The sequence below is a fragment of the Xenopus laevis genome, chromosome 5L, assembly GCF_017654675.1.
Source record: "Xenopus laevis strain J_2021 chromosome 5L, Xenopus_laevis_v10.1, whole genome shotgun sequence".
Classification (NCBI taxonomy): Eukaryota; Metazoa; Chordata; class Amphibia; order Anura; family Pipidae; genus Xenopus; species Xenopus laevis.
The window spans coordinates 11294127-11311894 of NC_054379.1; the positions used below are offsets into that span (position 1 = coordinate 11294127).

At 40.1% G+C, this 17768-nt stretch overlaps 2 protein-coding genes and 1 long non-coding RNA gene across 6 annotated transcripts in view; 2 read left to right on the forward strand and 1 right to left on the reverse strand.

Moving 5' to 3' along the window:
• The window catches only part of bicral.L (BRD4 interacting chromatin remodelling complex associated protein like L homeolog), a 30198-nt gene extending 27683 nt beyond the window's left edge, over positions 1–2515 (forward strand). For both annotated transcript variants that reach the window (XM_041562531.1, XM_018262573.2), the window contains one exon: positions 813–2515. In XM_041562531.1, coding sequence (XP_041418465.1) covers positions 813–1573 — 761 coding nt within the window. In that variant the 3' untranslated portion in view covers positions 1574–2515. The remainder of the gene's footprint in view (positions 1–812) is intronic.
• On the reverse strand, positions 744–15091 carry LOC108716446. 2 transcript variants are annotated; one of them, XR_001935682.2, is made up of 3 exons: positions 14963–15091; positions 10837–10923; positions 744–1280 (listed from the first exon to the last, which is right to left on the reverse strand). It is a non-coding gene; the product is annotated as an uncharacterized LOC108716446 (long non-coding RNA). The 2 variants fall into 2 exon arrangements; XR_001935681.2 differs by lacking the exon at positions 14963–15091 and adding an exon at positions 14376–14684.
• Positions 15092–15187: 96 nt separating this feature from the next.
• Positions 15188–17768, forward strand: part of traf5.L (TNF receptor associated factor 5 L homeolog) — a 32565-nt gene continuing 29984 nt past the window's right edge. For both annotated transcript variants that reach the window (XM_041562532.1, XM_018262575.2), the window contains exon 1: positions 15188–15305. The gene's annotated coding sequence lies outside the window, so the exon portion shown is untranslated. The remainder of the gene's footprint in view (positions 15306–17768) is intronic.

Here is a 17768-nt window from a genome sequence, read left to right on the forward strand (position 1 = left end):
CCTTAGCCTTAAGACTCTTCTGTGTTCTGTGATAAAATAATACATTGTCGGTAAAAATAGGGCGAATTGTGCCTCTTTTTTGTACTCCTTTATAAATGAGCAGTATAGCATCCTACAACAGCCCCTCTATGCTTCTATTCTTTTTTCTCTTGGTCCCTTTCCCTTTGTTCCAACCTTTCCTGGCTCACATGAGGTGGCAGGATTTAATTTTCTCCTTCCACAGTGATTTTCCATAAAGATCATGCTTCTTTGTGATGGGTCAGTTATAATGTGATTGCTTCAACTTTAAACTTCCCTCCACAACAAAGTCCTCTATAAGGAGCAGCAGTGTTCCACATGGAGTTCACAGAATGGGAGAAGGTGAAGAGATGCAGAAGGGGACACCAAATGACGGGAAGGCAACGCAATAACTTTAGATAGTTTGATGATGTAAAAGAATTCTTTTAAACAACTGTATTCACATGCCTCACACTACACACGCAGGATTTCTTTAAAGCTAAAAATGAGACGTTTTTACTTTCACTCAAAGAATCTTGGGAGGAAACGTATACATTACACCTTTATGTGCCTGTGGCCAACTATGACATTGATGTCATTACTGCTTATGCCCTCATAGATTGACCCAAGTCTCTTCAGCAACACATTGTAATATGGTTTTGTGTTATTTCCACACTAGACACTGAAACAGTGAGACTTTTAAATATTGTACTCCTAAAGCTCTAAATACTAGGCATGAGAAACACTAAAAGTAATATTTTTTATTGAATATTCAATTAGATTGTTGGTTTGATAGCCTTATGTTTTGTTTGTAGATGGCTACTTGGCAGAATTTTGTTGCGCATCCAAATATCAAGAAGAATCTGTGGATGAAAAGCTACATTCTGATCTTGATTCAAACAAAACTACAGTAGATCAATGTCAAAAGTTTAGAGATAAAAAAGACCAAACAGATTTAACTGATTCCAGCAGAAATGACACCATTTGCCTTGTGTCTCACAATATAACATCACAGATGCCCAATGCACCTTCAATTAAAAAAGATGAGGTGTGTAAAGATGGGAAGTTAAAAAAAATAGGTGATTGTCCAAGGAAACATCAACTCAACATATGTAGAGAGAAGGCCTTGCCTGGTGATGGATGCAGCCAAAGTCCTTCAGGACTTTGTAAAGTGTCTGAGGAAACAGACAATTCTAAAGGTCCTAAAAGACCTAAGCTTCTCTTTGAAGGCACCATGGAAGCAGCAGAAGTGAAGTGTCCCCAAGTCACAAATCCAGGACCATCTGCAAAAAATGATAAATTATTTTCGAGCATTTTAGGTCGATCTGATGTGAATCCAAATGTGAAAAGCTTAACGCACAGTTCAAAAACAAACACATTGGACCAGAAATTAAGTGAAAAGCACTTAGAGAACAAGCATGGTGGAAGCAGTTCAAAACAAACAAAGTTTTGGAAAAGTTCACCAGCTGCATCCAATGAACACTTTGGGAACAAAAGATTTTCAGATACCCAAGGGAGTGTATCAGAAACAGATTCGGTTTTAGAAGCAGCTGTAAATAGCATCTTAGAGTGTTGAGAGCAAATTTTTCATCTTCTGAAGGAGAACTTGCATTCAATGCGCCTGAAGAGCAATAGTTACCGCGACCATAAAAAGGCCCAAGAAAGTTGGGCTCTTGCTAAAAGCATAATTGTAGTGCTCACCTGCTCTGCTTCAATTGTTTTGAGCATTCCTGCCACAGACAGGATCAGGATGGAAACGGAACTACAAATCTATTTTTTATTTTAGTTATACATTATTTGAAAAAATTATTTTTATTTTATTATTTTCTTCTTAAAAGCAACAAATACAAGCACTTTTCATTTGAAATGTTTTTGGTTTTTTCCTTCATGGATATTAAGAAAGTAGCCTCTGTTGTCGAGGTCACTGCATTGTCTTGGGTTTGGAAGCCAGCAAATACCATAGAGTAGACAAGTTCTTTTCTATAGCATTCCTCAGAATAGTATAGTAGTAACCTGGTCCATTTAACATGAGCTGTACACTGTACTAGGTAATTTGCACAAACTAAAGGTAATGCACCTTTTATTGAAATATTTGAACATTGTACTTTTGATGGAAAATTCATTTTTTGTTTCTAATACCTTTGTCAGCAGTTCAGAACAGAACCAGAACCTCTCTGTTGATGTGTATCAATGAATGTAATTTCATTTTGTTATCATTACTGGTTGGATGGTTAGGATTTATTTTCCTAACCATGTTTGCTACAAGGCTCAGTAGCAAACATAAAAGGCAATTTATTTTCAATAACCACAACATTTAAGTCACCAACTTTTCACTGTGGTATTATTGTCTGGGGTCAATTGGATAGTTACTAAACTGCTCCTAACCAAATGTATTTAAGGAAATATGATGGCCAGCAATCCAAAAACCCAGAGATAAAATTATGCTGCTGTTACTTACAAAACATTAAAGGAAAGCTATACCCCCAAAATGAATACTTGAGAAACAGATTTATATCAAATTGAGTGGCATATTAAAGAATCTTATCACACTGGAATATATATTTAAGTATATATTGCCCTTTTACATCTCTTACCTTGAGCCACCATTTTGTGATGGTCTGTGTGCTGCCTCAGAGATCACCTGACCAGAAATACTGCAGCTCTAACTGTAACAGGAAGAGATCACCTGACCAGAAATACTGCAGCTCTAACTGTAACAGGAAGAAGTGTGGAAGCAAAATACAGAACTCTGTCTGTTAATTGGCTCATGTGACCTAACATGTATGGTTTGTTGATATGTTTGTGTGCACTGTGAATCGTACGATCCCAGGGGACTGCCCTTATTTTTTAAAATGGCAGTTTTCTATTTATGATAACCCAATGGCACATACTACTAAAAAAGTATATTATTATGAAAGTAGTTTATTTACATGAAGCAGGGTTTACATGAGCTGTTTTATGCAATATCTTTTTATAGAAACCTACATTGTTTGAGGGGTATAGTTTTCCTTTAAAGGGCAACTATCACAGGCAAAATCAAACACATATTAACAATCTGACCAGTACAACCTACCTTCGTTTTCCGAAGTTGCCCGAAGTTTCTTCGTGAGGCAATTTCGGAAAACAAAGCGCCACATGTGCTTTAGCGCAGGCAACTTTTCATTATAGCAGATGGGAAGACACACGTAGGCAGTTCGGGGAGATTGTCGCCCAGATGAAGAGGCGATTAGTCGCCAGACGACTAAATCTCCCCGAATCTCCTTGTATGGACTTATCCTCAATTCCAGACAGCTGGCAGCACTACTGAAAAGCAGCTAACACAGAAGTTTGGCTGATTTGAAAATAGCTTAGAAGGGTTGCTAAGCAACCAAGGAATTTCAACTGAGCATGTGCGAGATTTCAGAGCTGTGAAGATATAGGTAGGAGGAGCCAGTGAAATCCAAGATGCCTGCCTCAGCAAGAACTGCAGTGAAGATAGGGGAGATTTTGCAGAAGTTATAGTGAGCTGAAGATTTACATTATACAAACAATTCTAACTGTTTTAAAAATCAGATTTCTTGGAACTTTCACATAGTGTCTTTACTTAGTAAATGATTTAAGTTATGATTGTGCCCTCTAAGTTAACATTCGATTTTTAGTAGGGATGCACCGAATCCACTTTTTTGGATTCGGCTGAACCCCCGAATCCTTCGTGAAAGATTCGGCCGAATACCGAACCCTAATTTGCATATGCAAATTAGGGGTGGGAAGGGGAAAACATTTTTTACTTCCTTGTTTTCTGACAAAAAGTCATGCAATTTCCCTCCGCCCCTAATTTGCATATGCAAATTCGGTTCGGCTGGGCAGAAGGATTCGAATCCGAATCCTGCTGAAAAAGGCCGAATCCCGAACCGAATCCTGGATTCGGTGCATCCCTAATTTTTAGTAACTGAATAGTAGCCAATATACTGTTTGCTTTGTACTATTTACATTTGACATAATTAAACTTAGGGGCGTTGTCTTTCTGCAGCGGATTATTTGGCACTATGTAGTGCTTTAAAATCACCACCTTAAAGGAATAGTTCAGTGTTAAAATAAAAACTGGGTAAATAGATAGTTTGTGCAAAATAAAAAATGTTCCTAATATAGTTAGTTAGCCAAAAATTTAATGTATAAAGGCTGGAGTGACTGGATGTGTAACATAATAGCCAGAACTCTACTTCCTGCTTTTCAGCTCTCTAACTCTGAGTTAGTCAGTGACTTGAATGGGGGCCACATGGTACATATCTGTTCAGTGAGTCTGAAATTGATCCTCAGCATTCAGCTCAGATTCAAAAGCAACAGATATGACCCATGTGTTCCCCCTTCAAGTCTCTGATTGGTTACTGCCTGGTAACCAGGGTAACCAGTCAGTGTAAACCAAGAGAGCTGAAAAGCAGGAAGTAGTGTTCTGACTGATATATTAGACATCCAGTCACTCCAGCCTTTATACATTACATTTTAACTAACTATATTAGAAACATTTTTTATTTTGCACAGCCTATCTATTTACCCAGTTTTTATTTTTACACTGAACAATTCCTTTAAAGATAAGCACAAATGCACGTTCTGTTGGTTAACCCCTTAACAGTGTGTTGAGGGGCTCATAAGCCCCAGTGCAGAATTTGTTCCATTGCCCTCAAACACCAATGACCTATCAATTTCAGTTAAAAGCATCAGACACTGTACAAGGTGTTATGTGTTGACCTTTTTGCATTGCAGTTTTTTTTCTGGGTATAGAAATCTGAGGGGTAATTTACTTAGGTCCCTGACGCAAATGCAGGAGCACTAAGGAGTGTGAAATTTTAACCCATAGGGAGTTATGTAATAAAGCAGTAACCCATAACAACCAATAAGCAAGTGACATTTTCTGGTCACCTGTTTAAAAGCAAACCTCTTATTGGTTGCTATGGGTTATTGCTCGTGGGCTTTTATTACATATGGGGATTAGTGCTCATTCTTAAAATTTGCAAAGAACATGGCAGTTTGTTAAATGAGCCTTCTGTTCGTGTGTCCATTGGGCAATCCTCAGATGACTGGGCTCAGGATCACCTGCATCCCTCATGTATTTATATCATTTTTTATTGTTACATTTAAAGCAGTGAATCTTTAAAACACCCTGGCAAAAGATTTTTTATACTTTCATGTGATCCCATTGAACTGCAGTTGGTTAGTGAGCAATAGAGAGCCTGGAAATGAGTGGACTGGACACATAATAGTGTCAAGATTAACAAGCATAAAAATGTGTCTATTTTAGCTGCATTCCCTATTGTACACCCAAGGAAACAAGTTTGGGAACAAACAGAACCTCACAAAGAGGCACGTCCATTTATTCACTCACAGAAGTGGCATCACTGGCTACTCAACGATATTAAATTACTGATCTTTGATGGAATATTTGCCACAACCTCAGTTAGTGATTTAACTTTTTGGATACATAATGACATTAGGGTAGCAGCTAAAGGTCACAATAGCTGTAAGCACCATTAGGAGAGAAGTACATAAATATAGCATCCATTGGTGGAACCAACCCAAGTGTTCTTCCATACTGTCCCAGACCAGCTGTTTTTCTCCTATTCTGCACAATCTTAAATTCGCAATTTTTGTCTTTTTAAAAGATTTCTCAGAATAGGAGATTGGCTAGGCCTTGTCAACATAATTTTAGATGTATTTATTTATCAGCCGATTCTTTTTTTAGTTTAAACAATGGATGTCTGGCAGCAGTTTAGATTAAATTCCTGATATCCATAGTCTAGATCTTCATGGGGCACTAGATAAGTTATAATGGTGCTATCTAACGTAGCTAGCTCCACTTCCATAACAGATACTAGTGCTAGGGGCAGGGCCGGATTTACATACCGGGCGCGCTGTTGTTGGTCGCCCCCATCCCCTCCCTTTTATTTGCTCAAATTTTCATCATTGGGACTTGGGAATTGCCGCACAGGATATTTAAAAAACGATCGTATCCCCTGCTCATCCCCCGTGTTTCTGAACAAGTGTGGGTGTGGTTGGGCAGCCTGCCGTCCCCTAAAATCCGACCGCCCTAGGCCCAGGCCTTGGTAGCCTCTCCACAAATCCAGGCCTAGCTAGGATTAGGATATAACTTATTATTATTATTATTATTATTATTAACAAGCAGCATAGAGGTTAAGTGATCTGCCTCTATGCTTGAAGCTAGATATTCTGGGGTTGAATTTCAGTGTCAACTTCTATGACCCTTGACAAGTTACCTAAGAATAATTGCTATAATTTGCTCTGCTCAAATCTAATTGGATACATGTGCTATTGGTTATGAGAATGAATGGCACACTCCATATAAAATACTGAGAGATAAGAGTGATGGTGAATGGACTAGTCAAGGAAACAGAGGAAGTCCTCAATTAATTAAACTTCCCATAGTCATTATAATATGAACTATATAAAGTAGTGGTAGAAATCTCTGGGACTCTGGTGGTGGGCTACACCTATATTGTTGTTTGTCAAGACTATTAAGACAGGGGTGTACCAGACATTACTGAAGTGTGGTCTACTTTTAGTGGTGTTTTTACATCTGGGTCTTCCACCTGAAGTCTTGCACTTTCCATAGAAACTGTAACTGTAAAACACAGATTGTTGTATTTAACAGCAGCCATTTCCCAAGCCATTTTATTGCAAATCTAAATAATCCAAATACCTTGCAGGATCTAATGGAATGTTTGTGGACAATGTTGGGCTGGTGATCAACTTAAGAGCTACTGGTATATAAGAATCTAACTTTTGGGCACCCCTGCATTATAACTAGATGACACAAACATATAAGGACAATAGTATACAATAAATATCAGCATATGTACTTAATATAATATATAAGGTCCATAACATTTTAGGTAGATAGAGATTGTAAAATATGGTTGAATTTTGAAGACGTGTTTAAAGGGGAATCAAACATTAAAAAATCAATATTATCCACTATATCCCAACATTAACCATTTTTTGTTGTGTAAACCAATGCTTCTCAAATTGTAGAATAAAACCTCAACAAAAGGATCATGGTAAAATATGATAGGGAACTAGTCTTTGGGAAATAAAAATTGTTAGTGATCGTTTTGCTGCCTTCGTAACCACTCTAATTACAAGCACAATGGTTTGAAATTAATTTCTCAAAAATCTGACTGCATAATGTGATAGGGGCATACATTTTGTGTTTCAAGTTATGGTTGAACAAAGGTTTTGGAAACCCTGGTGGCAACCATTTTAGTGGTAGCTCTTGTTCAACAAAAAATGTCTGTAGGAATGATCTCCCTCATGTAATCATGCGTGTTAAAACTGTCTAGTTACCATGTTATTTTGCAGCAGGCCACAACCACTTATTACAGTTAATCAATACTGTTGTGAAAATAAATATCCTAACTGAACATTGTTACAAGCTGCCATATATTGTTCTCTTCAGAAAATTTCAAACAATTTAGATTGCTGCTAGAATATGTAAAATACATCCTGATCGCTTGCCTTACTAAGGGGCAAATTCACTAACAATCGTAGTTTCGCCAGGCACAACTTCGCCGCGCTTCGCCAGGCGTAGTTTCGCCAGCGCTCCGCAAATTCACTAAAATCTGAAGTTGCGCTCAGGGGTAGCGTAAGGTTGCGAAGTTGCGCTAGCGTTGATTCGCTATGTAAAGCGAAGTTACGCTAGCGAAGGCTAATTTGCATACGGCGCCAAATTCAAATTTCAATGGAGGAATACGTATCAGCACTACAAATGCCTAGAAAACCTTCAAATCAGCAAATAACATTTTTATTTTGCCCTACACATGTGCCCACTGTATAGTTAAGTTGCCATGAGTCAGGAAATGTAGGGGGGAAGGAGGGGAGCCACAAAAAAATTTTAGATCTTTTTCAGCCTATCACCCATAATGTAGAAAACACGCCAGCGTTTTTTGGGACTTAGAAAAAATTTTGACTTTTTTTTTAAACAATCCCTATCTACTCTATTGCGCTTCGCCAGGTCTGAGGTGGCGAAGGAAGTCTAGCGTAAAAGGTAGCGTTCACTACACTGCGCAAGTTAGTGAATTTGCGTAGTTACGTCGCTAGTGAAAATTCGCCAGGCGTAAGGGTGCGAAGTAACACTAGCGAAACTACGCCAGCGTTGGTTAGTGAATTTGCGCAGTAACGAAAATGCCAAACGCTAGCGAATTAACGCTAGCGTTCGGCGCTTAGTGAATTTGCCCCTCAGTCTTTACTGGTATAGACATATTGGGGGACCGGATGATGATATATAAGTGATAGATTTAGGGTCTCACAGTCTGATTTATCTTTAGGAATGTACATGTGGCATACTAATGTGTGAAACTTTTGTCAAGGAAGGAATTTACTTTTTTCTTATTGTCATTTTATTTTGTGCCAGTTTTATTAAATAAACTGATCAACATTCCCTTTTCTTTATAAAAAATGCACTGGGCTGGGCAATGTTCCTTAGAGGTATGAGAGCGACATATTCCTTTCTATCCAAATGATAAATATGGCCCCTTCTGCTCTGCATATTATATATTACCAGCTCATTGCCCATATGCTGAGCCAAGGGTGCAGTGTTGAATGCTGGTAGAGGAGGCAAGATAGTGCTGCCACAAACAAGGGGTTTAGGCTTACATTTTTGTTTAGAGAGGTTAGAATTTTAAGACAATTGTCAATTGAGAACGTGATATTTAAAGAAAAAGCACACTGCACTGGGATTTCAGGTTGTCGACTTAAGTCCTCACAGATTGGTACCATTAAAGTTTTTGCCTTGTGTTATCATGTAAAGGACACCACCCAGGAGAAAAAGGTTGGACAGTCAAACATTATATAAATAATGGAACCCTACAAAGTCTTTTTTGGCCCAGGACCTCACAAGTACTAATGGCCTTATGCTGATTATTCTATATGTGTTAGAAATTAGTGCACACAATTATGTGACAATGAGTAGGATATATAAAAATATTGCATCAACAAGGAAGGGATACAAATATCCACTACTGATTTTAGTAAGGTGAATTTTCAGAACATTTGGCACCATTTCAGCAGATAATGTGCATGTCACGTGGAAGGTCAAATTGTATTTTGCAAGTAGTGATATGTCTCCACCCCATCTGTTCAACTTGTCTTATCTCACCTCTGGAGTCTTGGTTGGCTGATGACACCATCCTGGTTTTGTACTTTGCCATATTAACTGTGGTGCCGTTAAGTTATGAGTAGCTGCTACTTAGACCTCTTTAGAAATAAATAATTTTTTTTTCTGTTGGGCATGAAGCTCATCCATTATGCCTCCATTTGGATAAATTAGCCATGCCAGCACACAGATTCTTCATTTCACTTTAATTTCATTCTTCATTTCCAAAAGCTTAGTGTCCAATCTCAGTTGTGGTTCGCAATTAAAAGTTTAAACAAGCTAGCTAACAGCCACTAATCTTGCTGTGTGACATAAGCCATAGTTGAAGGTCATACAAACCCATTAATAATAAACAGCTTGTATGATTGTTTAAAGCTGGCCATACACTTACGTGCAGGTCCAAATTGTACTCATCATAACAGGCCTATGCAGGCATGTCGGGAGAGTATTGTATTAAGTTGCCATTGCAATCCTAGCCCGAGGGGATTTTCAAACCTGCCCAATAGATATCTGTACAAATTTCTGGACAGACATCAGTCAAGGAGGCTGTCAAGAAGGGGGCATATATGGGCAGAGAAGCTGCCAACTTGGTCTGAAGGGGCAAAACCGTCAGCTTCAATCTGTGTGTGTGGCCATCTGTTGGATGCCTGCAACCACAATTTTGGCTTCCAGATTCAACGTAGTGCATTATTCAGCACTCAGAGACAAACAGAATTTCTAGTGATTTACCATAAAAAGTTTGATGCAATATATATATATGTGTGTGTGTATGACAGCATGTACAGTATATATCATATTAGTACTACTAATTTTCCTACCTGTCGATGAAGATATTTCAGTGCTTACTCCTTATAGGTGATGATTTTTTTTTTTTATAACAAATTTGATGAATCGCGGATATCATTAGAACTGGGGCAAAATCTTAACTTTGACTATTAATAAATCTGCCCCTATACGAACATTAGTCAAATTCATTTCATAGTAATCCCAAACTGAGACTCTCTTATCACTGTGCTACAGTTCTAGCAAGTTTTATTCATGCCCCATGATACATACCTTGCCCAGCTATGCCAGTCATGCCCCTGATCTACACCAAAAACATTTTGGTTTCAGATCCTTTTTTATGTTCTGGAAGTTCTGAATCATCTCTTAAAATAAAATACGTTTTTTTTTGAGATTCGGTAATAGCTATAAGACTTGCCATCCACAATTCTACAGGCAGGTTATAAAAATTAAAATTGACTCTAGTGTGTACTTGTTGTAGGGGCCCCTTGTGTGTTTGCTCATTGTAGGGCTTACTGGCACAGGGACTAATGTGAATGATGAACAATCACTGCTAGTGCTGTATATATGATGCATAATAATATTTTATTGGCTTTTCACTCCGATCATTTTTTTCTAAACTATTCCTTCCCTTTTGAGACTTTTATTTGCCCTCTGACTGCCAACTGGAAATAGCATATAACATCATGTATACAGTACATATAGTGCTAGGTTACTCATATAGTGCAATGTGAAAATAAATCAATGCCTTATATACTGTGCATAAAGTGAATTCATGATCTACGCTGTAATGCCCAGACTGTACTTTACCGTTCTGAATCATGATGTTTTTGATTTTCTAGATAAAACTGTTTAATCAAATATACTTTTAAAATTATAGCATATTTTATTAGAAATTTAAAGCTGGCACTTACTGGGGTGAAAGTAGGCATTTGCTGTAAGATGATACATAGAGACTGTTTATTCAACATTTCTGTTCATTCATTTGTGGACTGTTTTTGCTGAAAAAAAAAAACCTTTGTTTGCATAGAATGTCTCACAAATTGCTTTGTACACATTTTGTAAAAAATATTTATAAAAATATTTATAAAGTTTTTTGTAAAAAAAAAATTGTACAAAAAAAAAACAAACAAGTTCCAGTTTATTTTGTTATGTTGGTTAAATGCTGTTTAACGACACAAGCTGTAAATACACTGTTACATTCATGGTTAGAAGCTATTTGGCTGTAAATTACACATTACAATGACCACTGCAATATAACCAAATACTGAAATACTGAAAAGTGAGACTGTGATTGTCTTGATTGAAATTTGCTTTACATGATTTGTCCCTCTTTTTTGCAAAAGGAATCATCAAGGAATCAAAGGTACTGAAAAGAAAAATCAAACCAACCGTAACAATGTGGGAAAATACAATAACTAGTCATATCTACTTTCAGATTGTCAGATAACTTTTCAGATCATTTTTGCCCAAATCACAATGATGAAAAAGGTTATACCAAAGACTGGAAATCCTGGGCAGAAGTGATGCATGAGTGGAAGATTTGTTGACCCACCACACTGATTTATATACTAGGGATGCACGGAATCCACTATTTTGGATTTGGCCGAATCCTTGGTGAAAGATTCGGCCGAATACCGAACCAAATCCTAATTTGCATATGCAAATTAGGGGCAGAAAAGGAAAAAGTGTAAAAAATACTTCTTTTGTGATGAAAAGCCACGTGATTTACCTACCCGCCCCTAATTTACATATGCAAATTAGGATTCGGTTAGGCCAGGCACAAGGATTCGGCCGAATCCGAATCCTGCTCAAAAAGGCCGAATCCTGGCCGAATCCCGAACCGAATCCTGGATTATATACTCACAGCTGACCTGACCCATCTCCAATGTCGCCAGAGTGAGCAGGGGCAATTATATATAAGTAAGCACTCCTCAGTTACTGGTTGGCTTGGAACTGCAAAGAGAGGTCATGAAAAGTCTGGGCCGGTGGCTAATACAGCCCGCCACTTGCCCACAACCCATCTCTGGGGGCCACTGGGGGTCTGGCAGGTTGGGTCCTACCCATGCATCACTACTGTGCACATTCAATCAAACAGTCACGTGCACACCCGAGCCCTATGGAATGTTTACCCCTGGTGCTCGGACCCTAGGAAGTCGGCACTTCCTCAACACAGCCAGGAACAAAGGACACAGGTACCGGCACACAGGGCGAATTCAAGTAGAGGACTAGCCCCTTACGTGTTTATTAGTCAACACGTTTCGGGGGCAGTTCCCCCTTCGTCAGGTGAACTTCCATTCCAGCGATTACTGAAAAGTGCCCTTTCTTCTTTATCAGCCATAGGAGAGGAAAGGAAGCTAATGGAGAGTGCATGCTACCAAACATAAGCATGATGACAAATAGTACTAAATAGGTAGCACAGACACTGTGTGTTTAAACCTAATACCCAGTTTAAAGTACAGATATGAAATAGTTCATATGAGTTTAAACTATAGTTATAGATAGAGTCTATGGTTTCCCAGCAGAACAAAAACTAACATCTACCAATTCTCCATACTGCTGTGCCCCTTGGAAACCACGGGCCTCTGGTGACTGCTAGGATTGCCTTTATGGTAACCCACTTCTCCTATGGCATCATTTCTCTTGCTTTAGGGCCATGGCACACCAGGAGATTAATTGCCAGCAATAAATCTCTGCTTCTGATTCTAATCTCCTGTTAAAGCTTTCCCACAGGCAGTAATGTGAATTGTAGGTGGTAAAACCCATGTGTCACTTCAGTCTTCCAAAATTGCTTGAAGTTTCCTCTTGAGGCAACTTCAAGCATTAATCTCCTGGTGTGCCATTGCCCTTATCATTTCCATTATTATTACTCCTTCATAAATAGATAGATTGATTTATGACTTTTTATGAGTAGTATATAGTATAGTATATAGATATCATGAAAACAGGTAGGTGTTAGAATTACCATGTGGCCTTTAAAAATATTTCCGCCAAATCATTAATTCACCCTTTCCTTTTCCATTCTACACTCTCACTTCTCCCACCATCTACCCCCTCAAGCGTCGGCAGCCCGCAATTTACCAGGGGTGACAAAAAGCGCAATTGAACTCTCCATACTAGCAATGTGCCCTCCTTTTGGTCCCTTCCAGTGCTCAGAAAGATAAGCACCAGGTGCAAAGGGGAGGGATGGCATCATCAGAAAGGCCGTCTCAAGGCGACAAGGACACCGAGAACACATCTGGTAGCCCCCACTGGTAGTTTCTCCTGCCATTCACCTTTTTATCCTGTTATTTAGCTCCAACATTGAACATGAAGAGCAATGTGATCTATGCTGTCCAGTGTAGTGAAGAGTGCTCCGAGCTATAAATTGGGGAGACAAAACAACCACTTTGTAAGAGAATGGCCCAGCATAGTAGGGCTAACTCCTCAGGACTAGATTCAGCAGTCCATCTTCATCTCAAGGAAAAGGTCCATTCCTCTGAGGACAACAATGTGCACATTTAGGATAGAGAGGACAGATAGATTGAAAAAGGTGTGAGAGGCCATTTATGCCAAAGTGGAGAAACTATCAACTATCCCTAAACAGAGGAGGGGGCCTGCGACACCGCTTGTCCTCAACCTACAATGCCACTTTGACATTCTTACCCTGGCGACTTCACAACAATTCCCACTTACAGTCATGTACATTGAAACATTAACACCCGCTCTATGAAAATCATGGTACCATTGTAACTGGACCTCAATTTCACTCATCAGCCAACACCTTACTGCAGTAGAACGTTGTGATTGGATATCTGTGACTTTACTACCCTCAAGGGTTTAAATGACAGGGAATTCCCTACCACTCCAGTTGAACTGAAAAAGCCACTCGGATGAGTGCTGAAACATTTTCAAGGGAAAAAAAATCTAAATGTCCAGTTGCCTTTGACTTAAATCTACTAGATACTGTTTATTATGAGGTGGATACAGGGTCGGACTGGGCCACCGGGAAAAAACAGGTGGGCCCCCGGCTCTTGTGGGTCCCACCAGCCCAGATCCACAATTTGAAGGTTTCTTAATGCCGTAACCTTCCTTTGTCGGGCGGTCGCGGCTTGCGCACACGTGGCGCAGAGCGCCGGCACAACAGTGGAGGTCGGCCCTGGGGCAGTAGCGCCAGTGGGCCCCCCAGTCCGACCCGGTGTGGATAAATGAGAATCTTTCAGGGGCGTAACTACAAAGGAAGCAGACCCAGCAGCTGCAGGGGCCCAGGAGGTATAGGGGCCCCACGAGGTCCTAATTCATATACAATTTCAATAAATATTAGTAAAACTGATCAACCTGGGAGCCTGAAAAAATATTTGCAGTGGTACCCAGTAATCTCTAGTTACGCCGCTGGAATCTTCATAGACATATCGACAACATATTCCACAGCGTCGTACAATAAATTGATGTATACAATATACAGATTACTTACAAGAACCGCTGATTCATGAGGTAAAGAAGGTTCAGTTCAAAATGGCTTACAAATTGCTGTGGGTTTCGGTATATGATCTGTGAGCCACCTGCAAAACTACTTGAGAGGCAGGTTTTAGTTTGGGTTAAAGGGGACCCATAGAAACACAACTGTCCCGCCTGATATCTGTAGCAGCCTATCTGTTTCTTACGCACTACTTGGCATGTGCCTGATAATAACGGTATCCATCCGCGCACCTCATCCTATTAGCCGTGTCACTCAGCTAATCTAGACCCCATACCTCCCAACATTTTGGAAGTAAAAAGAGGGACAAAAAATTTTTTTCCGCACGTAGCGCAGCAATTTTTTTGACCACACCCTTTCTGTGACCACACCCCCTAATTACCATTTTTGTTTTACAAAATTTGGCAGGTTATGAAAGTTTGAAAATATTTCTCCTTATTTAACTGTGTTTTTGTATCTCAAAATTGTTACAAAGTATCTTATTTGCACCTGTTAGCTGTTCTGGGCTCTCTGCTAAAAGCCAATTAAGTGAGAAACTTTGTTTCTTTTTCTGGCTGTTCAGTGCATAGAAAAGAGGGACTTACCAGCACAAATGAGGGACTGCGGGTTGAGCTGTCAAAAGAGGGACTGTCCCTCCGAAAAAGGGACAGTTGGGATGTATGAGACCCTAGCACGTGAGTCCAATTCTCTGCCACATTTATGAAGTTACCATATTTCCTTTGACAGAGGTTCCTCCCTCACCCCGAGGGAGGCGCTGTGTTCCTGTCACTGACCAGCAGAAACCGAAAATAAAAGCGCCACAAGCCCATCTATCATAGAGAGAGACGGCGTGTTGTGCTGCTTTGGTGGATTGAGCTGCAGAGCGGCTTGAGGAGACGCTGAGCTGATCAGCGTTGGTTAATTTGTCCCTCTCTTTGAACAGTTACGGTAGGCAAGATTCCCGCGCTTTACCTGTGGGATATTTGTGGTGTGTGTTTATATCTGGGAGTACGGAAATGGCGCGTGTGCGCATGTGCGGCTGTGTGTGGATGTAATATGACGCCGTTGCATTGATATGCAGGGTTGTGTGCCAATAATTATAGTATAGTATAGTGATACAGGGCCAGGACAGCTTTCTGTGGTACCTGAAATTACTACAGGCCAGTGTGGCAACAGCTTCAGGATTCCCTAGCGCAGGCCTGGGAATTAAGTACACAGAGGCCCAAACAGTCCCCACGAGCCCATTAAATAGTGTCTCTGGCACAGACCTCCCAACTGTCCCTTTTTCGGAGGGACAGTCCCTCTTTTGACAGCTCAACCCGCAGTCCCTCATTTGTACTGGAAAGTCCCTCTTTTGTCTGCACTGAACAGCCAGAAAAAGAAACAAAGCTTCTTACTTTTAGCAGAGAGCCCAGACCAGCTAACAGGTGCAAATAAAATACTTTGTAACAATTTTGAGACACAAAAACACAGTTTAGATAAGGAGAAATATTTTCAAACTTTCATAACCTGCCAAATTTTGTAAAACAAACATGGTAATTAAGGGGTGTGGCCACAGAAAGGGGTGTGGTCAAAAAATTGCTGCGCTACATGGGGGAAAAACATTTTTGTCCCTCTTTTTACTTCCAAAATGTTGGGAGGGATGGGCATCTTACAGTAGCCCATCTGGCATTTGCCGTTTTACCGCTTCAGTATGCGACTGCCCTAGAGTCCAGAGACATACTTGTGTATAATGCAGAGAGATGAGGCAGGACAGGTATGGTTGCCACCTTTTCTGGAAAAAAATACCGGCCTTCCTATATATTTATCTTTTTTCCCTATTAATAACATTGGGATCAACCATCATTTTTACCGGCCAGGTGGAAACCCTAAGGACAGGTGATGTGGTGATCAGTATGCGGGAGAACAAGGAGTGTTTTTGGACAGAAGTACTGTACATTAAAGGAAATAGCAATACACGCTTCCCCAGTGGTTTTAAGGTTATCCCCTGTGTGTAGGGTCGCCACCTTTTCTTGAAAAGAATACTATATTTTTATGCATTTACTCTATTAATAACATTGGGATAGGGTTGCTACCTGTCCGGTTTTGACTCGGACAGCCCAGTAATTTGAAGGGCTGCCCGGGTCAAAACTGCCTGCCGGTTTTCCAAATAAGGAAAACCGGGCAGGATTCTATAAGATTGACACGGCAATCTGCGTCATAGCTCCGCCCATGATGTCACGGTCTGCTGCATCTGGGCCCCGCCCCCGAGGCTTCACAGCCCTGCCCCTGTCCGGTCTCCACTGGGCTAAAAGGTGGCAACCCTACATTGGGATGCAGCTTAATTTTTACCGGCTAGTAAAATACCGGGCAGGTGTCAATGAAAGGGTTCTTAATCTTGATTTTTATTATTTGTGGTTTTTGAGTTTTTTTAGCTTTTTATTTAGCATCTCTCCGGTTTACACTTTCAGCAATCGGGTTGCTATTCCTTCCAATAGAGACCTGTGGTGGTCTCTTTTTTGTACTCGCTTACACTAAACCTGACTCGAACTCACTTTCTAATCCACGTGAAGTTCTGCATGAGTTGCTCCTGTAGTGAGTGCTGTGCCGACCAGACAACTAAAGGGTACTTGCAGGCCACGCTCATGGTGGGGACATGGAGTTTAATCCAGCCGAGATTGATTTGCGAGTATTCTACGGGTACCCAACCCAGTGCAGGACTCTCTACCTTTCACTCTCTCCTGCATAAATTAACTATTCTCTAGCCAAAACTCCCCTTCAATGCCTTTTATGCTCTGTGAAGAACAGACCGGTGCCGATTGAAAATCACCAAAGTGTGCAAGGCATTTTAGGAACTAGAGTCTATTCTGGAAAGGAAGCTGATACAGCATTATTGTGGGTGTTGACAAATCCTGGATCCATAGCTGAGGGTCCCCAACCTTTTTTACCCATGATCCACATTCATATGTAAAAAGTCCTTTGGTGCAACACAAGCATGAAAAAAGTCCTGGGGTGCCAAATCAAGGCCTGTATTTGGCAATTTAGAAGCCCCTATGTGGACTGGCAACCTACAAGAGGCTCTGTTTGGAAGTACATCTGGTATTTATACACCCAAAACTTGCCTCCAAGCCAGGAATTCAAAAATAATCACCTGCTTTGAGGCCACTTGAAGAAACAACCAAGGGGTTGGTGAGCAACATGTTACTCATGAGCTACTCATAGCCATAGCTTTTAAATTGAGAATAGGTTTATATCCCATGTACTTTATTTTAAAGTAGAATATACTGTTGTTGCAAGGCAAAAGGGAAGAAGTAACAGTTATGCGGGAACATTACAACATAACATTTGCAAAGTCTGCTTCAGGTCTAGTAACCCATAGCAGCCAATAGAGGTAGTATTTACTAGTTTAAATGCAAAAAAGTTTAAATGCAT